Below are 25186 nucleotides of genomic sequence, written 5' to 3' on the forward strand. Positions count from 1 at the left end.
ACAGCAAATAGGTGCAGTTGAAAGCACGAAAAGGAGAGATTACGCTGGAAATGAGTGAGTGTTTGTGTGTTGGCTCTTTTTTTGCTCTCCAGTCATACAGTCTTAAAAATAAATGAATCATTGTAACCACTTTTGAGGCAATTTATGACTCCTGATTTGGGATATATTCACCATCTTGAAAAAAAAAAATTTTTTTTTTTAAATTTTTCTGTGTTTAAAAAAGGACACAACCTTGTAAAACCCATGATGAAATTTGGCATTTCTGCTCTTGGAATAAAATTCTCCAGCTTCAGAGAGCTATTAAAGCATCATGCATCATTACCACAAATAATAAATGCAGATAATACAGCTGTATTCTCTGATGAATTATAAGTAACTGAAATAATACTTTCATTAATAAATTTCTGAAATAAATATTTCTTTTACTATGATAAAACTCTATAACAGTGAAAAATCTTCCAAAACCAGAGTTGTTTCAATTATTCAGAAAATTGTAGTAATCAAATTGTCCAGTGCACACGAATGGAAGCTCAGCATATTGGTTTATACAGTTGTGTACATTTTCTTCATAATTACTTTCATATTAATTTCTTGGGGTTTGTTTTTTTGTTTTCCTCTCCAGGAGAAGTAGCTTTACAAGCAGTTTGAATGTAGTTAGTTCATGTGTGTGAGTAACCACACCTGACTACTTCAGCAAACCTGTCTCAGGTTGGCACTACACTCCCTAGGGGCTGGAGGGCAGCAGGAGCACCTTGGAATAGGGCAGAAGGTACTTTGCATCGACCTGGGTTTGCTGGATGGTGCAGAGAGTGGTGTTTATAGCTCTTCATCTCCTGATGAACCAGGGGTGGTGTGTGTGTCTGGAAGGATGGTGAAGAAATAGACTCGGTGTGGCCCTTGGTGTGAAAAGTGGAGAAAGGAGCCCTTGTAACTTCCAGTGCATTGACATGACAAAACTTTGATCTTTAGCACCAAGCTCTGTGGTTTGCCTGCAGAACTGAGCTCTTTTGTTGTGCTCTATGATAAAGGCACATGCTTGTTCTCTGAGATTATTAAGATTTGTTGTGGGCGTGTTTCTCTTCCTTCAGTGAAATGAAGAATTTGGTGCCTTTGAAAGCTCTTGGCTGGCGGCCCCAGGCACTGCGAGACTTTTGCCAGTGTGCAAAGCAAGTTGCCTTTCCTGAGAGAGAGAGTGTGAGCTGGGGCAGTGCCCTTCTTTCACCTCAAGCTGTGAAACCATCTCCAGCAGTGCCAGTGAGATGGGGTGGTTTTGCAAAGGTGCATGGCAGTGATGTAGTGAGAGGGAGCCCAGGCTAGAACGTGTCACCTCCACCCCACACAAAAAGAGGACTGGAGGCACCTCAGGCTTGCTGCAGGTGGCTTTCCCCACCTGGTGAGTGATTGGAATCCCTATTCCTTGATGCCTGTCTCCTGCCCCTCCATTCAAGATTCATGTTCACAGTGCTGGTGCACATCCTGCTGGAGACCAACTAAAGCCATGGCCCCTGGTCTCTTTAAATAACTATTGGCAGAGCTTCACCAGAGACTCCAGGGGGGTAACAGAAGTTCAAAAGACTTATTAATAAGGTCCCCAGCCATTCAGATAGTTTAGAGGATGTTTACTTTCTCAATAGGAAGGGAAGGAGATCAATCCACCATCAATCCTTTTATTTTCCTGTGCTGTAGCCCTTGCACCTCAAAGAAGCAAGGAGAGAGTGCTTTGTATTTGGTGATGACATTTTAAAACACTGAAGCAGCAGTTTATTTTCTTAACGAGTTGGAACTAGAAATCTGTTTTTTCTGCTTTCAGTTCAGTTTTACATTCCTACAGTTCCACTGGCTTTATTTTAATGGGTTTTTTTCTATTTACGGCAAAAAAATGGACACCATAATTTAGCTCCTTCTTTTTTGTTGAACAGAGATTGTTCTTGCGTTTTTCCCTATTTGGGTATACATTAGTATATTTTCCAGAAAATCTGGTTTCGTTGATGCAAAATTTCCACGAGTTCTTGGAGTACAAAGAGAGCAGCAGTGACCAAAATGGAATGCACGATACAATTCTCAGTCTAGAACTTACATATGTATAGATAAGAACCAAGCTGACAAGAACTAACAAGTTTTTTTTTTTCAGTTTTTCATGGTTGAGGTTCCTGTGCTGACTAGAACAGTTACCAAAATATTGAACTTATTCATATAATACCAGGGGTTAAAAAATAAGCTGTAGCAGACCTGTGATTGCAGAAGAAGCAATTATGCTTTCCTGCTGCATTTGAAGAGTGATCCCATCTCCCCACACCAGTAAAATCTCAGCATTAGAACTGAAATCCAGCTAAATGACTGAAAAATGTTACTATTGATGGAGGTGCTTGGTTTGCTGATCAGTTATTCCAGTGAATGAGTATTGCAGAGGACTCTCCTCGCCCAGTGAAGCGTATTTCAGGCTTAGGATCCTATGTTAGAGCTGCTGCTCATGCAGAGCCTCATAAAAGCCAGTTGCAACTCGTTGCTTTCCAAGTGATTCAGGTACAGCTGCAATGTGCAAAAGGGAGGGCAGGAGGTATTTGCAATATTGATTTGGGATAGAGCTTTTGTTGAGAAAAGACATCCCAACATCTGTTGCTGGGACTGCAAACAAGCCTTGAAGGGAACGATGCTCTGAGTACACACACGGACTCAATACACAACCTATGCCTCTTCCAGTCACTACCAGTGACTTCTGGGGACTGCATGGGCTTGGCCAGTGCCTCCTGCAGAGAAGAGAGACTGCATGTGCCTTGTGCTGCTTCCAGCTCCTCTCACCACAAGACAACATTATTTAATTCTTTTTTTTTTTTTTTTTTGGTAGTATGGAGAAGCTACATGAATCAGCGTCAGGAATGACAGACTACGTAATACTGCAGTGAACATGTCTGAGTCCTAGTTGGGTCTGCAGGGGAAATGTTCCTTTCTCCTCTTTGCTGTCATTCTAGAAACTCAGTGAAACAAAAATACTGAGTCCTCTTGGTTTCTTTTAATCAAAATTTTTTCAAACTCTTAATGCCTCTGTGGTAACATGCAGGTCTGTCAGAGCAGGTCATGTTAATTGTCTTCAGGAGAACATACTGGACTCAAAGTCAGCAGGCTTGCAATTCCCATTCTTGTTTACACATGTGCTAGGAACTGTGACCTGACAGTGTCTGACGCCTGTTGTGTACACGAGTGATTATGTGAGGTTCAAAGCAGCAGGGAGTTTCATCTGAGACTGTTTTGTCCAAGTAGAACTTTTGTAGCTGATTGGGTTTTTTTGTCCCCTTTGGCTGAAACTGTTGGAAAAAAATCTCACCAGTTCACCAAAAAGAAAAAAAAAGGCACTCAGAAAAGCGTGAGGATAAAATCCATGTCTAAATAACTGACATTAAAAAAGCTGAGATAAGGAGTGTGAAAGGAAGACATCCTTCTATTCTAGCTGTGTTGTCTTATCTTTTCCCTGGGAAAAACAGCCATTTAATTTCCTTCTCTGCTTCCTATTGCTCTGAACTATGTGTAAATAAATGTGAAAAAGGAACCATGCTCCTAAATACTTCTCACAGGTTCTGTGAGTTTGGCATTACCAAACACATTTCACTTGAGCAAGCCTCTATCATCCTTTCAGTTTACTTTCATAACTCATCCAGGGTAAAATTAATTTTAAAATTTAACTTCTTTATTAGGACACAGGTTCTTGATATTGATTTCACCCTCATGTATATCCATACGTATAAACAAACACGTTCTTATTCATAGGTATGTGAAAGAAACTTGAGTTCCCAAGAATTAAATACATGATAATACTGTTTTCACAGCAGTGGGCAGAACTGGAGAGAGAGCAGACATCAAATGGGCAGCACTGATTGAGACTGCACTTATGCAAAACAGTGCTCACTGTCAGCATGTGCTCAGCTTGAGGTCCAGGGTTTAAAACACATGCTGGCAGATGATCTTTTGCAGTAGTGCTTTCCTGAATTCAGACCTAGCTGCAGTGTAACTCAACAGTGTGCCTCGGCAGGTCCCCTCAAACCCTGCGTTCAGTTTGGAGTGCCCTACGGCAAGAGGGACATTGAGGCATTGGAGTGTGTCCGAAGAAGGGCAATGAAGGTGGTGAAGGGTTTAGAGAACAAGTTTGATGAGGAGCAGCTGGGGGAGCTGGGGTTGTTTAGCCTGGAGAGAAAAGAGGCTCGGGGGGACCATTCACTCTACAGCTGCCTGAAGGGAAGGTGTAGTGAGGGGGAGACTGGTCTCTTCTTCCAGGTAACAAATGACAGGACCAGAGGAAATGGCCTCAAGCTGCACCAGGGGAGGTTTAGATTAGATATTAGGAAAAATTTCTTCACTGAAAGGGTTGTCAAGGATTGGAACAGATTTCCCAGGAAATGGTGGCATCACCATGCCTAGAAGTGTTCAAAAGGTGTGTGGATGTGGCACTTGGGGGCATGGTTTATTGGAGAACATGGTGGTACTGGGTTAATTGTTGGACTCAACAATCTTAGGGGTCTTTTCCAACATAAATGATTCTATCTTTCTACTATTCTACACCATCAGGTAGTTAAGACACTGAGCTTCTTTCTCTGAACGAAAAGTTGAAATCCAAAATGAGTTTATTGAGGCTAATGATAGATATCCGTGGGCTTTGGACCTGCACAGCCCAGAGAAGAGGAGGAAAGGCCTGTGCATTCCTGACAGATTGTAGTTTGAGACTGTTTCAGACATGGTATAGTGAAGAGTTAAATAGCCAGTGTTGAAAAAAATGTAGTCCAGTGGTCCTGCTGCTGGACTGGAACTCCGTTGTGTATTGTTCCTGGTTTTGCCAGCAATTTCTATTCTCACCTGCCTTCCTGCCTATTCTTGCCCATCATTTTTCTGCCTCGTCTGTCTAGATAGCTGAAGGAGTTACCTCTTCTCTGTATGCCTTGGACACCGCACACATTAGGTTTAGAGTCAAAAAATAATTAATGGCATTAAAAGAAACAGCTGTTCTTAGTTTGATGCTGATTTGTGTAACAGAATACTTTTCTTGGCTTGCTTACCATTTCATGGTGATAAAAGTAGTTAATGGACATGTATTTTTATGAACTGTTGTACTGAGCTTGAGAAACTACAGTGTGAAAAATACCATGAAAAAAAGTAAGCATGTTTTCTTTTTTCTCTGAAATCTCTCTGACTACAGGTATTGCAGCTGGGTTCTGAAATCCTCCCACAGTACAAACAAGAGGCACCAAAGACTCCACCGCATATAATTTTGCATTATTGTGTTTTCAAGACTACCTGGGACTGGATCATCTTGATTTTAACCTTCTACACTGCTATTTTGGTCCCTTACAATGTCTCCTTTAAAACCAAACAGAACAACGTGGCATGGCTAGTAGTTGACAGCATTGTAGATGTCATTTTTCTGGTCGACATTGTGCTTAATTTCCACACCACCTTTGTGGGGCCGGCAGGAGAGGTGATCTCTGACCCCAAGCTGATTCGCATGAATTACTTGAAGACCTGGTTTGTGATTGACCTGCTCTCCTGCCTGCCATATGATGTCATCAATGCATTTGAGAATGTTGATGAGGTCAGTATACCAGTTTAAATTCCACCCATTAATTATTACTCGATGGTTGGGAGGAGGTGCGGGAGAGAAGAAAGGAATTTATGTTTTTAAATTTATTGAATTACTGTACATATGTCTCTGGTAGCCACCCACAGCATGCATAGAGGTTTGCTTATGAGTCCTACCCAGAAGGCTCATTCTTTAATTGCTGCTGTAGTTTCTGCTGTTAAAAATCTGTGTTTATTTTCCTTCTTTCTGCATCCTCAGAGTTCAGGAGGGCAGGTAGAGGCAGACAGCAGCACCTCTGTACAGCACTGAGGAAGACTGCTCCATCTGCCTTACCAGGAATAGTTTGAGCTGTGTGTCAGGACAGTTTCTTGGGGCAGGCTGTGCTTGCTTTCACTCATGACCAAACAGGGTATTTCTGCTAATGCCAATTCTTCACAGGAACAACTGAGAAGTAAAATACACTTTTCTCAGCTGCTTCTAGTACTCTATAGCAGGTGGCAAAGAGGCAGGCAGTGACTCACTGATTTGTCTTAGAGCACCAGAAAGCACTGTGCGGATATCTGGTGATCCGTGCAGCATTGTTTGGCAACAGTTGTTTTTTGAGGAAGGTGAAGCAATTGAAGATGCTTGTTTGGTAATTTCATAATTGAATTAAGGGGTAGGGAGAAATGTGGAAATCCAGACTCCTCCTTAGTTCTTCATTTCTCTGGGAATAGATCACAATCCAGCAAAAGAACTAACATTTAGACACGTAAACCCAGAAAACTAGTATTTTGTAGCTTCTTGTTCTTTTGGATCAGTCTGCCAAGGAAATGCTCCTAAGGTAAATACATTAAAGTTCCATGCCTAAATAGTTCAGAGAGCTAATGATTTTTTAGTAAAATCTTAAAGAGGATTCCAGCAGTCTGCTTTCTGGTTACACATTATAAAATCATCAACTAACTACATGTCTGAGTTTATCTGTGACACATGCTAGAGCTGTAAGATCCAGAATCACAGAATCACAGGCTGGCTGGGCTTGGAGGGGATCTCTGGAGGTCATCTAGTCCAACCCAGCTGCTAAAGCAGATTCACCCAGAGCCAATGGCACAGGTAGGTTTGAGTATCTCCAGAGAAGGAGAGGGATTTGCATACCTACCTCATCAGTATTTAAATTTTAGCCTGTAAAATTTAAATGTTATGACTTCCTTTAAAATATGCCCATGTTACAAAGGACAGCCTAGCTATCAAAAGAAAACTATGCCAAGTGGAACATAGGCAAAACCAAACCCCATTACTTTTTAAAAATTACACTATTTTTTAATAAAATTTAAAGTGGTTCTCTCAATGACTTGGGGACAAGTCATTAGGTAGGCAAACTATTAAATGCAGTGAAAAAAATGAGATGATATTTGATATTTAATTCCCTAGAGAAGTTTTCATTTTATATCAAGCTACAGACTGAAATAACACAAATTAGATCAAGCAAAAAAGCCTTGTGAGACCTGTCCTTAAATATTTGTTTGTCATATGAAAGACCCAGACTGCAGATTATTCTGCAGGGCTTTCACATATTACTTTGCCATGACACTGATAGACCAATGGAAGGACTAGCCATATGTCAGTTTCTGACATTTAGACGAAAGGGTAAAAATAATAAATAAAATTTAAAAATTAACGAAGCAAGAGACAAAAAAACCCCCAAAACACAGGAAGGAAGATTTTCCTGCCCATGGCAGATAGAGGCAAGCTGGGGAAGATTTTGCTGAAGGAACACTTTTTAACTTTAGACTAGTGATGTGACCTACAGAACATCCCCGAGGAAAATGTCTGTATCAGTGGCTGTGACAGCCCTCATACTGAGCACAGATGATTTTGGACTCATGGTAGCAATTCTGCAGAGAAATTCTTGTGTGAGTTTGAATTTCTCCAGGTTCTCCATCTCAGTGTTGCCTTGTAGCAATGAGAAGCTGATTGGTACTTCAATTTTCCCATGGCTCTTCAACAGTCTCCTTAATCAGTATAACAGTGTTAGTTTTAGTTATTCTACTATTGTGCCCAAGGAAAAAAAAGAAATCGAGATTTCTGTCCTTTCAAGACTGTTCATCCCCATTTCCCATAGTGGGTTCTGACATTTGGCTGGTATAAATCATTGTAGAATCATTAGAGCAGGGTTTCCACTGGTGTAAATTGCCATGCTTCTATTAAGGGCTCATGGCTGGTTTTCATGGGACCTGAGGGGTTTTGCCAGCAATGCCAGCAGAATAACACAGTGCATATCAGGAGAGGGTTTGGGGCAGTATATGCTGATCACTGTTTCAAGAACTGCCTGTAGAGGGAAAGATAACCTTTTATTAAAGAAGAAAAAAAATAAAAGCCACATTCAGGGAATCTTGAAAGTAGAAATCTTTGCTTTGTATCTTTTTTTTTCTGTTGTGTAGAGCATTCCCTTGTGGGTCAACTCCCTTCCTTTCTTGCTAGTTTAAATTTTACCTCTCTCTTGCCCTGGATTATACACTATAGAACTTCACAGCTGGATTCAGTCAGGTGCAAGGCTGCCCTGCTAACATGCAAGTAACCAAACCGAACTGTTATCTGTGTGTCACTTTAATTTTGCTAGAGGGAATTCCCTTGGAGCCATGGCACAGGAGTCAGTCAGTGGCCATGGCTGCTGCAGGGAGGGTTTTTTTGGTTTTTTTTTTTTTGTTTTTTTTTTTTTTTTTTTTTTTTTTTTTTTTTTTTTTTTTTTTTTTTTTTTTTTTTTTTTTTTTTTTTTTTTTTTTTTTTTTTTTTTTTTTTTGTTTTGTTTTTTTTTTGAAGTCCTAATGTGAATTTTCTTTAAAAAATTGCCAGAGATTAAATGATACCCAGTGTCAACAGCCGTGATAAAATGAGATGAAGAATATGAATTGCTGTTTTCCTGGTCTGATGTTTTCCATACACGATTTTAAACAGGAGGGAATAGAATCCTGGTTTTGTTGCAGTCCCCATAATGAAGGAAGACTGGGCCAGGTGGAAGCTTGCTTATTTTGCTGTCTGCTGTCATTCTCTGTTAAAAAAAAAAGCCACTGAAGACGCTGAGGATGTCATGGAAGAACTAACTTGACAAGTCAATTTGTTTTAAGAATGCTGTAATTACCATAATGGTAATTGATTTGCAAGGGACACAGGACCTGCAGCACTGAAGAAGTAAAAAACTGTATAATAGGGTATTGAGGGGTTGTTTTGCTCTGGGCAGTTTTGTGACTGGCCCATCACTTAGCTCTAGATTAATAGTGAAACCATTTTTGTCATCCTTAAAATGATCCACTAATTGTAATAGGTGAAACTAGAGTTGATCAATATTTTTGGCAAGCAGATACTCAATTGAAAAAATTCTGGTATTGGGTTTTTTTTCTATTTTGAAGTAACTTTTTTTGTTTTGCAATTTACTTCACTATTCCATTATAAGATATAATAGAAAATATTTTCTTGAAACAAAATTGAGTGTGACTTCTGTGGTTTTTAGACAATTTCAAAATTCTTTGGGTTTGTTGCAGTTTGGAACATTAGTATATTTTCAATTCACATTTTTCAATATAATTGAAATTCCAGTTTCCTCTCCACATGGTTGAGAATATTTTTGTCCACAAAAATAATTTGAATTCATTAACTATTAATCAATACAACTATTAATAACTACAATTAATTCAAGAGGCACTCAAGTATGAATAGCCACTTTCTACAGATGGAAGAGGAAAGAAAAAACATTAATGTCTTTGTTCAAGGCCATATAATTAAATAAGAGACTGATCTCAAGTGCTGTGCTCAAAGAGACAGTACAGCATTTCATATTCAGACATGAGCAGGATTCAACAAATGAAGAAATGAATAGCTGTAGAGAAATTTCTGTTGTTACCCAAATGAAAGTAAAGTTATGGATGTTTCTCCTGGCTTTTATATATTGGAAGCAAATTATACAGTTAAATACTAATTATTTTCTTGACCTGCCACGGAATTTCAACAGAAGAAAATATACCACTGACTGATGAATCAACTTAATGTTAGGCTCGAGCTTTCTATTGTTAAGAGAATACATCATCCTGTAATTTAGTCTGAGTAAGAAAAGAAAACGGTCTAAAATTTAAACAGCCCTTAAAACATGTGGTGTTAGTCTCTTTCAAATTCAAGTGATCAAAATAGCATTTGTCAGTAATTCCTTACAGTAATTAGTATTATTCCTCACTTAAGGAAATACCACCTACTTTGGGGGATAATGTTATCTTTTTGTGTTCAGACATCAGTCAGTAAATTTAACAAAAACCAGGCTTAAAGAAAATTCCACAATTTTTGCCAAGAACAGTGCAATTTAAGACTTTGAATTCCAAAGCATATTTTTGCAGTGTCATCTTGAGCAATTTTATACTGTGGTTTTCATCCATAATGCCATAAGATATAATTTATATTGGAAAAAATTTGACTTATTGCATGTGATGCTGTTGTGAAATCTCATCGTAGGGGTGGAATCCAGTCATGTCACCACCATATAAATCTCTGAAATAGGGAGTTTGTAGTAGTAATTGCTATATGTGTTTGAGCAGAATGCTGTGATCAATTGTTGGCTGATGCCAAATTGAGAACCATATATCACTCTATTAGTTGAAGTAGAATAGAAATAAATGCATAGTAAAAGATCATCAGGAAAGATGTATTCAATATAAATGATCTAGTGCTCACTTAAGTGAATGGATAGGAGAGAAGCGAGTGTGCAGGCAAAGAAGATGTACAGCTTTGAAAGGCCAAAATTTATGATGATAAAAAAAGTTCCAGAAAAAAATACAATGCAGAAATAATAGAAGTAAATTAAGATAATTAGTGCTAAGTGAGTGTGGCGTAGCTGGAAAGTAAACAGTGAGTCGAGAGAGGAAAAAATGAATGTGTTGCTGGTCAAATTGTTGGCAACTCTCTGAGGCAGTATTTTTGCAATAGATTAATTTAAACCTTGTTAGTGGAATAATCTCTCATGCTAATACAAATCAGCTATCTAGGAATGACTGAAGTAGCTACACTGGAAAGCATGCAACTTCCCCTTTCTTTTGCCATTGCATGCAATGAGGGGCAAGGGAATAAATTATCATATTTACAGTTTTATGGAATAAACTGGGACCCATAAAGAAAGATCTTGGGTTAGATGAATTTTGCAAACTGGAAAATATAATTTTTAAAAGAATTTTAAAACTGTAAACAGCTGAGTAATATGAAATCTATTTGAAACACTAGTTCACCACTCTTACTAGAATCTGTCCAATGAGGCAGTGCTGTATTTTGCATGTGAGTCTATTGCTAAATCTAGTAATGAATGAATAATTTTCTATGGCTAATTGCAATTTTAAAGTAGTCATAACCTACTTTTTATGTAATGTCTTTAACAAAAAACCCCAGCTGTGTATCACGGAGTGTGATCCAGGCAGAGAGGAAATGTTGGCAAATTGTGGTTCTTGGATGAGATGAAAGTAGATGAGGAGGGATTAGTGAGACCCTGTGGACTGGGTGACATCTACTGGGGCTTCTGGGGAAGGATCAAGCAGTTGGGTTGTTGTCCCTGAGTGGGGCAGGGGGAGGGCTGGAACAGGCGCCTTGGATTGGGGGTGTGATGATGAAGGAGGTCTGCTTGGTTGGGTGTCCCTGTGTAAGAAGCCCCTGAGAAACAGGACAAAGCCCGTGGGAGGTGTGTGCTGAGGGCTGTAACCTGCCAGAAACCCTCGGAGCATGGCTAGGAAGGTTCTTGGTATGGCTCGTAGGTGGTATTTGGAGCTTCAGAAGGAGCTTGGGGACCTTGAACTGTGGAAGAAGGGGTGTGCAATGGAAAGGAAAAGCAGTGGTGGAGGAGGAGGGCTGCTTGTCTGACTTCTGTCAGTGCCTCTGTTCTGCAGCATGGCCCCAGGGGGCTGTGCCAGGCCGGAATTATTCCTTAGCAGACAGGTAGGTGGAAGGAGTATTTTGGGGAAATGCAAATGGTGTACAGCAGATTCCTGGGGTAAAGTGCACAGCAGGATGTAAACCAGGTAGGGAAAAGAAGCACTTGCTGTTCCGAGTCTCCTGGGGATTCGAGTGAGGCTGTCTCTCTTCTCTGTCTGCTTTGTGCCACATCTCCTCACCCTCGATTTTTTTTCCAATCAAATATGAGTTTTTCTATCTTCCTTCCTTAAAAACCCAACCTCCATGCTACCCATCACATGCCTTTTTTATGCTGCCCTATGAAGGGGCAGGCTGTCTTTTCCCCCTAAATCCTCAGTTTTCCAAGTTGTGTTGATGCTGTATATAGGCACTGCAGAGCTCTTATGCCTTGGAAGACATTCAGGGTTAAATTCTCTCCTCTGCTTCAGGTGCTGACTTTATTTTAATTCTGCTACCTTCCTTGGTCTTGCCCAGGCTCATACACCTTGGTGGCTCAGAGACTCTCTGCTCTTCTGCTGATGGATAGCCCCTCCCAAAGGAGAATTCCAGATTAGGATGTGTTGCCATGTCCCTGCCTGGTGTAGCCCCACTCTGTAGGTTCTACTGAGGCTTTATGATGCCAATTGACTCCTCTTCTTCTGCACTCCGAATGTTCAGATTAGTCTTTCTGCTAAGTCACAGATAAGTAAGGGTGTTACTGGATTTCAGAGCTACTTCTTCATAGCTTTGAAAGGCCTGACATGATTTATCATTCTGTTAAAGAGAGAATAGTAGTCTACATAAGCTATTCAATCTGTATCAGGCTAAATGAATTAAAACGCTGAATTACATTTTCAGTGATAATGTATGGTGATAGCCTTTGTCCAAGAAGGAGAGCTAACTGAATATATTAGATTCTGAATTACTTCAAAAAGCTGCTGTTAGAGGGAGACTTACACTGCGTATAAAGGGAAGCATGTTCCAGACACAGGGATCAGTTACTCTCCTCTTTTCCCCCCATTCAGCATACTTGTATCGATCTGAGGCAGAGAGTCAGATGAGATGACAAAGGGTATTTTTTTGAGTAGCTAAGTGGTTGCTCTGTAGTCTATTTCATATTAGGGATGGGATTAGAATTGGAAAGATGGAGAGGTATTAGATGCCAGTAACAATAAATCCTTTTTGGGTGTTTTGCCTCTTTGAGATTAGTAAAAGCTTCTGGAACTGACTGTTGCTTTGAATCAGAAGCATTGGGAAGCAGATTTTTGTCTATTGGGGTTAATTTTTTATTTGCTACTGCAGAAAGTGGGATTTCTTTAGGTCACTTATGTGTTGTCTTTGTTCTTGTTCTTTCTCTCAAAGTAAAAAGAAAACAGAGTTTGTTTGTTTCCTGGTTTTGTTGTTTTTCTGAGTGTGTATGTATGCATGTAAGACAAGCGTGGACATAGTTTTACAAATGAAAAATCAGCCTTCCCATCTCTTCCCACACCCTGTGCTCTTATACATGAATTATTGCTGTTTCTCCCCAAATTCTAACCAAGCTCACAGATGTCTGACTAAAATAAGCTTTAAGAGTCTGGAGATGTTTTCTTCAGTGCTGAAAACCACAGCAGTATCCAGAGGGCTTAGATATTGATTTTGACCTGTGCACATAACGTTATCTCATCTCTTGGTTGCTAAATATGGCAATGTGTAGGAAAGGTCGTGTTCTCAGACCTAATTAAGAAAATCAGAGGAGACAAGTGACGGAAATGTGTAGTCCTAATGATGACCTGACAGGGCTGCCCGGTTACTTCAGATAGGCAGAGCCAGGCTGTGGCATGGCAGACTTCAAATAAAGTGTCAAGAAAGAAGGCAGTGCTTTCTATAGCTCTCACCTCACAGTAGTGATAAACTTGGTTCATTGCCTCTCCTTTTGGAATAAATAATTTTTTTTTTGTCTGTTTCATTCTCCTTCTTTTAATGGTTAGCTTTTAGTTTCCTGCATCTCCCTTTAATTGAGATGAAGCCTGAACTTTAGCAGTTCCATATGAGAGAAAAGTGCTGGAAAACTTAGGAAAGATTTGTGCCAATACGGAATATTTCTCTTTTTAAAAATAGATAGTAAGTAGGAAGTAAATTATCCTTCCTTTGAGCCTAGAAAAAAAATCTTAATGCTTGGGTTAAGTGCATTTTCTTTCTGTACATGTAAAAAGTGAATAATGGCCAAAAAAGTGAATACTGTCATGTAGATTGAATCTATTACTAAAGTACTTGTGCTACTGCAGCTGTAGGAGGTGGGGTGAATGTAGCATTTTAGTTATTTTCTGAAGTTGTTCATCCTACACCTTGTTTGGAATGGAAATTTAATTATTTCTCACTTTTTGGGGGGGAGGGGGGCAGGTGGGGTGGTCTCAGTTACTTTTTATGGCTGTTCTGTAAACAATTTTTATTTTGATTTTTTTCTAGGTGGACTTTTATTAGCCAATGAATTGAGTTGAATTTCATTTTGCATGGCAAATGAACAGCAGCAACTGTTTTTATCTGTACAGCATCTCTCACTGTCGTGTCCACTGTTACTGTTCTTGGGGACCACAATGACACAAGTAACAACAGTGGCTCTGCTTACAGCCCTTGTGTCTTCAAAAAGACTTCACAGTGTCTCTGTCTCTTTTTCTGGGTGTGGAAGTAATAATACAAATCTTATGTTGTCTGATTGAGAGGTAGAGCCAAACATGGATGTCCTGGATCTTATGTTTGGAAAGAAGGCTACTTAAAGGGCTGAGTTACCAGGGGTGCACTCACAGTAGATTAGATCTTGCAGAAAACAAGGAAATACAGAAGAAACCCCTGTAAATGTGCACAGTATGTAGTGAGTAGGTCTAATTAATGACAAATTATACATGGAAATTTACTTTTGGCAGTATTTCATGGACAAACTTATGAAGCATTCTCTTTGAATATAAAATAAGGGTACTGCTTTCCCCTAGGACTGAGGCTGGTCTGTTTTTCTGCTGTTTGGGGTACAGTTCTACTCTGCAAAGAATGTGTAGAAGGAGGGGGAGGGGGAGTGGCTGTGTTTGTGATTTTAAGGGCTTTTGACATTCAAGTCTGCTCAGTCAGTGGCTATGGAGTTATTTCTTCAGTGTCTCAGTGCCTTGAGCTTGCCCTTTAGTTTGGAGGGAATTGACTACACTTCCTTTTTTATGCAGCAGCCATCACTGGCAATGACAGTAAACCTGCCAACCTATGAAATATTTATCAGCATCTATATACAGGTATCAGCAGTAGAATTTTTTTAGTCTCATTCAGTTGCTTCAAACCATTTGAAAATAAGTATGTGTGAAATTCAGCATTTTCCGACATACTTGGCCAAGTGCTGCATATTGAAGTAAGTGCTGCACCCAAGTTCTCTCTGTAACAAAATACAGTAAAAATGTACTATGTGTCTATTCTGGTCATATAACAGGTTTTTTGGGTTTTTTTTTTTTTGCATAGCCTCAAGGGATGTTTTCTGTTGGATAGAGTACCAATAGCTGCACCTGTGTTGGGGTAAATCAGACACAGGTGGAACTCCATGGAATATTACTTAGCCTTGTCCTTTGCCTGGCTGCCACACAGACATTGCTTATGGTGATCCTTTAGAGCAGAGCCTCTGGGGTGCCTGCTTGGGACCTGCAGTGCCATTTCTAGCTCATTATAAACTGAGGTTTTTCTATTTCGTTTGGGCAGAGCGAGCTCTGGATGTCTCTTCATCTGCCTCTCCAAACTGGCAGGAGTAGCAGACCAAGAGGGTGGGATGCACATCAAGAAAAGTAAATTGAGTTCAGGCCCCTTTGCGTGACATTGTGGAGCCATCTGTATGATAAAAGCATACAAATAATCTGCGCTGATAAGAGCATTAAAATGGACAATAATCTAAAAGTACAGTTCTATTTCAGAAAGTGGTAATCTAAAATTGTCAATTTTTCAATCCAGCAGATCTACTAAAATATAACTTGCTAAATCTAGTGCCAAAAAGTACTGATTTAAAGTATTGCAGGACTACCTGGGTTTTTTCCCCTACTTTATCATCTATTAAACAGTCTATTAAGTTTCGGTTGTTTATAATAATTTGAAATTCTGTCACTTAGAAATTTTTAAGAGTTATATGAATAATCATTTCCCTGGGGAGTTCTTGCTCTTGATATTGATCCATTTAAAATAGAAAATTCCTTTCCTCTGAGAAAATCAAAGAGCGAACACTGTTAAAGCTGAAATAAAAATAAATTGGTTTTTTTTAATAGAGCTTTTTCTGAACTTTTAGAATCTCATTGGCAATGCGGTCAGGTGAGTATTAGGAGTAATTTGAATATTAAATGTATCCTTCCAATGCAACCAAATCAAGTATATATTTTCTGTAAATATTCAAGTTCTTTTAGTCCAAAAAGCCTAATTCTCTCTATCTCTGATCAGAATTTGGTAGAATCACTTTCTCCCAAATGAAGCAGTTCAATCACATTTTAATTTTTTTAATACAATTTCTTTTAGTGAATTTCACTAGGGAAATTAGGATAAGAGTACTTTTGAAAAAAGTGTTTTGCCTTAGACTTTTAAAATCTGATTTCATGTATTTTAATTCATGTTCCCATTTTTCATATCCAATTACTTGAACTCCTCTTCTGTGATTCTTTTCTTTCCCAAGGTATTTCTAATCCTTGACTCTTTTATTATTTTTAATTTTTAATTAAGAATTAACCAAATTCTAAGGTGATAATGGTCCTTCCTAAACCATTATTTTTTTTGGGATTGGTAGGACTCTCACTGACAAACAGCATTTGTTTGGGTTTTTTTTAATCGCAGGGATATGTTGAATTTGTAAGAACAGGTTTTGCACCACTGCTTTTGAACTAAATTAAAACTGCTCTCTGGGATGTTGGGGGTGGAGACTTTGAAGAATTGTGTGATTAAAAGGCCTGGTTTTGAGACTGAAGCTAAAAGCGCACCATTGCTGGAGACCTCTCAAAATATAAAGCATTAGTGTTTCACTGGTAACGTTTGTAAAGAGAAAAGGGAGAGATGGGCATTGGTCCTGAGGGAAAAGGCCAGAAGGCTGTGTTGTAATGTCAGAATGTTTAGAATGCAGAGACTAAATGTGCTTGTCACTCCAGGACTTGCATACCCAATTCTAAAATGTGCTTATAATCTTTTGCATTTTCCCCTTTGCTTTTCCTCTCCATACTGAGTGTTCAGAAATACCTGCTTCCCCTCCCCTGGAAATTAAGGCCTTTTGTGTCGTATTCTCAGAACTGGCATTGAGGCTTTTGCTCCAGTGTTTACAAAACAAAGCTGGGCATGGAATGAATGGGAAATGGAAATTAACTTACTTTGTGTAGGAATTTTTGCATCAGTAACTTGAAAAGCTTGGCGTAGATATTCATGAAAAAAATAGTTCACTTGCTCTCTTCTAGATCTCTGCAAATATCTCTGATTTAAAGGAAGGCTGCTTCTTTATTTTTTTCTTTTTACTCCCTGCCCCTTGGTTGCATTAGATCTTGTCCAGATACTTAATAGAAATTGATAGTGTGTTCCCAGGTAACAAATTACATCTGTCTCTGAAAATGAGTCAATGTAATCATGATGAATTCATGAAATAAAGGGAAAATATATTGCTGCAGTCCTGGGGAACATGAGTCAATATACTTTATGTAATTATTTAATAAAACATCTTTTCTAGTGCATTGAAGCAGCCTGAGATACTGAGGAAGTTGTGTTTATGCAGGAATAAACAAACTTCCAGTAAAAGCTGGTGACCAGAAGTACGCAATTATGCATTTCCAGAAATACTCATTAAACCAGTCTGCTTAAATTTTAATCAGACTTCTATGTATGAAACGGTCTTGGTAAGAGAAAGGAGAAAAAACAAAAGGAAGGATTTTTATGATAGGCTATTCAGATCTTCTCATGTGCCAAATGCATTTGAGTTTTTAAATTTGACTTCTTGTGCTAATCTGTATCAAAGTTAACAATACAAAATCCTCCATGCTGGCCTAGTTCTCTTTCATGGGAGCCATATTATTTTCAGCACAGAAATACTGCATTGATACCAAAGCTGTCATAAAAAGGATATAGATTAGTGAGATATTTGAAATATTTAAGCTTTGTGTAGTCCATATGAGAAATATCAGAGGACTGATTATCAGTGCATGAATTCTTATAGGAAAGTGAAGTCATGGGAAATGCATTGTAGGAAATAGGAAAACTACAAATTGCCAGGTACTTCCAGTATTTTTTGGCCTTCTTTATTTATCTTCCTGATATGTCTGAGCTAAATATTGCAATCTGTGTTATATCTGAGACATTATATCTGATGTGTTGCATAGGAGTTCACAGCTGGATGTGCAATAGACAGCCTGTTGTTTGAAGTTTTTACAAAGGTATTGGTAAACCTCTTCAAATAATCTGAGAAGGGAGTTCAGAGAGCAACTCACAAAATGGTAGTGGTTGAAGGCAGGAGTGCATATATTCATGCCTGGACAGGGTCACTAAGCTTTCTGTGTTCCACAGTCTCTCTGTTAACTGGTGGCTCTCTGTTTTTTATGGATCAGCTTGTTCTTTGGAAACCACAGTCATGAATACTGTTGCTTCCACATGAAATTCTAATGGTCACCGTGCTTTATCCTTCCAGGGCATCAGCAGCCTCTTCAGTTCCCTCAAAGTGGTCAGGCTCCTCCGGCTGGGTCGCGTGGCTCGGAAGCTGGACCACTACATTGAGTACGGGGCAGCCGTGCTGGTGCTGCTGGTGTGCGTGTTCGGCCTGGCAGAGCACTGGCTGGCCTGCATCTGGTACAGCATCGGGGACTACGAGGTCATCGACGAGGACACCAACACCATCCGCACAGAGAGCTGGCTCTACCAGCTGGGAGAGTCCATAGGGACTCCCTACCGCTTCAACACCTCAGGCTTTGGGAAGTGGGAGGGCGGGCCAAGCAAAGATTCCGTCTACATCTCCTCGCTGTATTTTACAATGACCAGCCTCACCAGCGTCGGGTTTGGGAACATTGCTCCGACGACAGATGGGGAGAAGATCTTTGCTGTGGCTATGATGATGATTGGCTGTAAGTATTAGAGATTCTGTCTTTCTCATTCACAACACCAAATAGCGGCATATCATGAATGCTGAGTTCATGAGAACATCTGGAATCCTGTTAAATATGATGCAGCTAAAAATATTTTTGGTGGCAATATAAGTATTACACACTACTGGTAAGGTTTAAATCACAAATAGGAGTATTGCTGTGACTAGCAAAAATTCAGTCATTTTGGAAGGAATATTCTGTCCATATCCTCTCAATATTCTCATGTAAGTAAACCATAAAATGCTTACAGCCTAAACTGTTAAGAATTAATGCACCAACCTTTTTGCCTCCATTTAGTATGTGGCAAGCTTTGCATGCCTGAGAGCTGTATACATTTGATAAGTGGGTCAGAGTGTGGGAGGAGGTCTGGGAGCATCATCTAAGGGAGAGAGAACTGGGACTCTTTAGAAACCACAAGCTCTGCCATGGGCTGAGCATACAGATGTATCCTAAAGCAAGGGGGATGATGCTTTCCTTGGGCACCTCTGGCTCACACATCCTTGTTAGAATGGATACATATTGCCAAGCTGTCCAGCTTTTGGCCATATTGTCATTTCCATGCAGTATCTGTGTTCAAAGTGCCTTGAGAGCTACTTGGAGTTAAGAACCATATGGTGGTCACTGTTAAACTAGGTCATGGTTTTCTAGATAAGGGTGGAATTTGAACCAAAATAAGGGGAAAAAAAATCTACTTTGTCCATGGAAAAACATGGGAAAACATGTCATTATATGGAAAAAGATAGAAGCTTCTCTATGGTGATATTTCCTCCAGAGGAGGAGAAAGTCAATCCTTGCTAAGCAGAAAATTAAAACCAAATACCTAATGAAACTTAATTAGCAGCACAGTGCCTGCTGTGGAAATGTGAATCTTTGCTTCTGATGTGTGCTTTTACAGCAACAGTGGTGTCACATGCTGAGATTACATGTGCAGTGTTAAGCCTGCTGAAGGTTAGTGAGAGAAAGTATCAAGACAAGCATTCGTGATCACACAGGGATTGGGATATTTTAGTTATAAAATTTGTTAATTTTGTTGTACCTTTTTCCACTGCCAAGAGTCCCATCATCCTAATAAAACACCCCTGTAGGAGAAGGGAAATTTTCATAAACCATGGATAAAATTTTTCAGTTTTCTGATGAGAAGGTGCATTAGACAATGTAGTGGTGTAGCACAAAACAGGCTTCCAAACATATTTCCTGATGAAGGTGCCAGTTTGATAGGAAATATCCTGATCTTTGGCTTATTGTTACGACCATGATACTAGCTAGAACAAGAACCTCTAGTATGATTCAGTATTATTATTTAGTCCTATGCATAATGAATAAACATAGCCTTCAAAAAGTCATGAATGTACATGGGGTTGTTTTGGACTTGTACCTGTTCCTAACTCTTCATATGACAGTGTGGCAGAAAGAAACTGAATTTATGCATAAAAAATGTTGATTGAGATGAGCAGAAAGAAAATGATAACATTTCTTTTTGTGTGTTTTATCCTCTGCTCATTGGAATACCAATAAGTGCTGTATCAAAAGACTAGTGGCTTAAACAATACTGTGGCCAGCTGAGCTTACAGTCACAATTTCATTTGCAAGATCACCTTTGAAATTTTTACCTTATCTTTATTTCTCAAAGAAACGGACATTTCTGGAAATGGTAATTGAGATGGTGGTGAACATGTGTGAAAATATCTTCAAGCCCCACCTTTCTTGCATGGGCTGTATGTGAGGCCACCCTGCAGAAAGTCAGGGTGCAGTGCATGGCAGGGACTTGCCTTCCACTGGTGGCTGTCTAAGAAGCTACAGCTCTGTGGGTCCTGGATCCATTCAGAGCCACAGCACTGCATTTGCACTCTCCCTCTGATTATTGGTGTAAATGGTCTTGACTTCAGTTTGCTCCTTGAGCTGTGCCTCCATGGTTTGGTAGGGGCACTCAAGAGCTGCGTTCCTGGAGTGCAGATGTTTGCATCAAGTAAAGGGAAAGGAAGAGTTTACTTTTGGAAGTGTGAGTTCTTCCTGCTCAGAATTATTTTTACTACAATGATTTGATTGTGCAAAATTCTTGTACCTCTGGGAAAGGCTGGTCATGGTGTGTGCATTGCCAGGTGGTGTGGTGGCTTTGCAAGGCTTTCAGGTCCTTGTTTCTAGCAACCTCGGTTCTAGTTTTGTTTTGGTTTAGTGGCTCAGTATCTTGAATAGTTTCTGAAGAAGAAAGGTGTGAATAGCAGTGATACTTTTTTCTTTGATCTTGGAATGTTGTCTGTTGAGCCTCTGTTTCTGAGGAAGACTTGCTGTGTAAACAAGTATTTTTAAGACATACATTGCTGTCTTTTCCACTGGCAAACTGACTAAAAAGTTTGTGCTACAGTCAGCACAGGACTGTGGTGACATCCAAACAGGGTGCTTGTGTCAGAAAGGCTCAGAATATTAGAGGTATTTGAAAGCAGTTCTTAACTAGTGCCCTTCCATGTGCCTTTAGTATGCTTATGCCCAGAGAGATGGAGTTAACGCTCTGTAATTCCACCTTCCACAAGACAAAATTTGGTTTGCCCTGCTGCTCAGCCACTGAAGTGCCCTTCTCTCACTGTTTGCTCCCTCTGTAAAGCTGATCCCATGGCAGAATTACATTTGTGTTGCATTAACTCTTCATAGACACACTGACCACTGGTAGTAGTACTTTGCTGTGATGCCAGATAACTGTTTGAAAAAGTAGGTAAGACCGTTTCCATTTTCTCTTTTTTTCAAGCTTTCATTATGGTGAATAATAAATCCAGGTAACTTTTAATTAAAAATTTAGAAATAGGTTAGTGAAGCTGTCCTGGACCAGTGGGAATTTTGGCTGAGTGCAAATGTTGACCCAGTAAAAAGTTTAATGTATGTAGCTTGTAGGAGGAGTGGGTACATCATGTTAGCTGTGCACAGATACTGCGAAGGGAATATGGTGTGCGTGGGTATTGAGCCCATGGGGCTGGCTGTGTTGGTTGGGTTTACACTTGGGGCAAAGTCTAAGAAAGCATGGGTTTGTCTCAGCAGCCCTGGTCTCTGCTTCAGGGCCTCCTTCTGCAGCGAGGTGTTCTTGTGCTCTCAAATGCGACGATGCACGTGCTGTCCCACTGACCTCATTGTGGCTGCAGTTTTCAGAGAGAAAGTGTTTCGCTGTTGGTTCTTTTGATCTGAGAAGGTGCAGCCCCTAATTAGATTTGTGGGGGGTTGTGGTGTACTCGTAAGCCCAGGGATGTTTCGTCTCTTCAGCAGCTCCACCGGAGGGGGTAGGTGAAAAATGCTCTTGATTCGTGACCTCAAATAGTGCACATCTGTTTGGGAAGATCAAATTATTTTAAAATACAGATGAAATACCCAGTGGCTGCTTTTAACAATTTCTGTTCTGTGGAAGCTTGTGCTTCATATTACTGTGTAGCTGCTTTTCCTGAACATATGGTAAATTATAGTTTTGCAAAGCAAAATATCTTCACATCTGTGAACTGACCTGCATGATTTTGCCTCACTTTCTTTATTGAGTGTATGTGTGTGTAAGTATAGAGAGAGAAGGATGAGTGTTACTACGGGAAGTAAAAGCAATTAACTCCTCAGCTTCATTTTAAATGAATCAAAACATATTTGCTTATCCCTTTCCACAGATGGCCACTAAATTGCTAATTAATAGGGAATATGTCTACAGACAGATCTTTCAGTGAGGCTGATGTTACATAAAACCAGGCTTAAAACCATTGTCTGGGTCTGCAGAAAGACATATATTTTCCATTTTTAATACTTGAGGAAAAAAAAGTGCTGTTTCAATTTTTGGTTTCTTCCCTGTGGAGACATATGCCTTGAAATTACAGTCTTTATATATTTTGTTCAGTGAATCTGTCAGGTTGGGTTGTGCTTTGTTTATTTTTCCTAAGCACTAGCAGAAATCAGAGGACTTTCATTTGCAGTTTTTGTATCTGGGTACTGTGTCAGCAATCCCCTTGCTATGCAGGTGGAGTAGGGATGAACAGTTTTAAAAATGCTTGGCATTCCTGACTTTTGACATAAAATAATACTGATGGATGCTTGCCTATTGGGATTTTGAGCAACGGAGGAAAATCCATCATTTTGGGAGCCTTTTGTTAGTATTCTCAGTTGCGTTGAAAGATCCCAAGCTTTTGGTGCCTGTTTATGCTAAATTCTCCTTTGTTAGGTAGGAACTTACTGGAACCACAGGGCTTGACTCATCCAAAATATGAAGGAAAAGGCACATGTTTGAATGCTAAACAAAATCATAAATTCCCCTGTGAACCCTATACTTAGACCAGATAGGGGAGGGGTCATGGAAAAAGAACAAAAGTGGGAGTTAAAAGGTCAGATTCATGAACATGCATGGTCACATATTGTGATGAATTGTCAGCCACTGAGTTCATTAATCAAAACAGTCCAGAAACCCAAGCCACTCATCTTCCTTGATGATGTGCAACACAAGCATCATGCAGTCCTGCAGCACTTCAGCTGTTGTCTCTGATTAAGGTAGACACAGATCCCAGGAGAATGGAGTAGCTGTCTCAGCTTTGATCAGCTTTGTCTGTGAATAGTTTCTTTATCATTAGACCAAAAAGAAACCCCAAAAAACAGATAAAAAACCTCCACCACACAAAACCACCCAAACACTCCAGAAATGATAATAACATTAGGTAAATTTGAAAACATAGGCAGTTTTGTTTACAGAGGCACTTTTGTTTACAGCACTCTTGCTGAAAGGAACAGAAATCTGCCCTGGTAATGTGACCATCTGTGTGATCTTTAAGAAAATCTTAGTGGCAGGTATCATGATACACCGGTCAGTGTCGCTCCTTCACACCCTCACAGAGGATTAGTGTGCTTTGGTGACCTCCAGCAGGGTAGGAAGTGTTTAGAGGCTCTTGTGAACAAGGATAGTGAGGAACTGGTAAAAACTGGACTGCTGCTATCCAAACAGCTGAACAAGGTATGGAGGCATTGCAGCATCGTGTTTGATGATCTTCCTGAGGCATGATTTCCCCCTCATAAAGCAGGTCATCAGTTGAAAAGGAAGGTCATTTACTAAACATGTATCTAAGGACAAGAGAAACACATTTGCTTCTAGGTGATGGGGGAACGTGTTGGAATCATTTTTGCTGGAAGTTGGTGGCCTGAAACTGAGGGCCAGCCATGTGCCAAATTCTGGCTAGGTTTGCTGAGGGTATCATTCATGGGTGAAGCACAAAGGCCTAAGAGATTTTAAACCCAAAGCAACTTTCTCTATGTTCATGGGTATTGCCAGTGCAGTGTTTTGGGTTTGGGGACATGCTGGGAAAGGAAAAAGAAACCTTGTCTTGCAAAAGCTGTCTCTTGAATTCCTGATCTTTGTCACATGCCTGGCAAGATGACAAAAATCTCTTAGATGCCACGGACCTCTTGCAAGCTCCTGAAGTTGCAGATGGCATGCTTTCTATATGGCTGATAGCTTTGCATTAATTTTCATTCTCATCTATCTCAGCCGCCAGCAACATGACTCTAGCCAGTCATTCCTAATTTAAAGGTCTGGATTTTTTTTTTTTTTTAATTTCTTTTTAATAAGTACGGCCAGTCTTTGCAGTTCTGTTCCTTCACCCCTCTGTGTTGTGCTTTATTACTTCTTACTTGATGCTATTCAGGATATTTGAAGAGATGGTTTGTTATTACTGTAATTGTTAAGCAACTGTTTGGGATTTCTGATTGTTATTTGGCTTGGATGATATTGGAATGTTATTTTGCTCCACTAGAATGAACCACCAGAAGTGTTGTGGATATATGTCTGTGCTACAGCAAGTTTCAGCAAAGTGGCAGGGCTGGTAGAAAAGTGGGTAGAGTTTCTCTATAGGTTAGAAGAGGGTTTAGCTATTAGGACAGGATTTGGTCTGGTAATTTCTAAAGGTGAAAATATCTCAATTTTTCTTGTTAAGAGTAAAGAATGACTAAAAACCAAGCAAAAAAAACCCCAACCCAACAAAAAACCAGCTCCAAAAACCAACAAAACCTACCAAAACCTCAAAGTCACTGTGATAAATAGAAATAAAATGGATCAACAGCGTTGTTTTTGGCTTTTTGGATATATAAACAACCCTTCAGACATCCAAGTCCTGAGGGATGCAATTTTCAGCGAAGCGCGTCGGTATTTCTCATCAGCAAGCATGGGGTGCACCGGGTTGTGGTGGCATTTCCAGCCCCACTGATGAGCCGGAGCGTCTGGCCCACGCCGAGTTACACCACTGACACTCAGTACAGACAGGGCATGGAGGAGAGATGCGATCAGTGCTGACAGGCTTCACAACACAGTGAGCTCCAAAGTCAGAATTTAGCTCTTAAAAGCTGCCTCCTCTTTGGCTAAGGCCATCCAGGACCTGCACATTTTTTCAGGATTGCTTGTACTGAAACACAGCCCTGTTCCCCAGGACTCAGTATTGGGACCAGTCCTGTTTAATATCCTTTTGAATGATCTGGATGAGGGGGTTAAGTGTACCCTCAGGCAGTTTGCAGAGGACACCAAGTTATGTGGCAGTCTTGATTTGCTGGAGGCCAGGAAGGCTCTGCAAAGGGATCTGGACAGACTGGATTGATGTGCTGAGGCCAATGGTATGAGGTTCAACAAGGTCAAGTGACA

The 25186-nt window shown here is 39.9% G+C and overlaps 1 protein-coding gene across 1 annotated transcript in view; it reads left to right on the forward strand.

Annotated features, from left to right (window-relative positions):
• The window catches only part of KCNH1 (potassium voltage-gated channel subfamily H member 1), a gene marked incomplete at its 5' end in the record, with an annotated part of 167430 nt that overhangs the window by 20738 nt on the left and 121506 nt on the right, over positions 1 to 25186 (forward strand). The window contains 2 exons of the mRNA XM_008641688.2: positions 5183 to 5575; positions 18105 to 18534. Coding sequence (XP_008639910.2) covers positions 5183 to 5575; positions 18105 to 18534 — 823 coding nt within the window. The remainder of the gene's footprint in view (positions 1 to 5182; positions 5576 to 18104; positions 18535 to 25186) is intronic.

This window comes from Corvus brachyrhynchos, unplaced genomic scaffold, assembly GCF_000691975.1.
Source record: "Corvus brachyrhynchos isolate BGI_N302 unplaced genomic scaffold, ASM69197v1 scaffold258, whole genome shotgun sequence".
NCBI lineage: Eukaryota > Metazoa > Chordata > Aves > Passeriformes > Corvidae > Corvus > Corvus brachyrhynchos.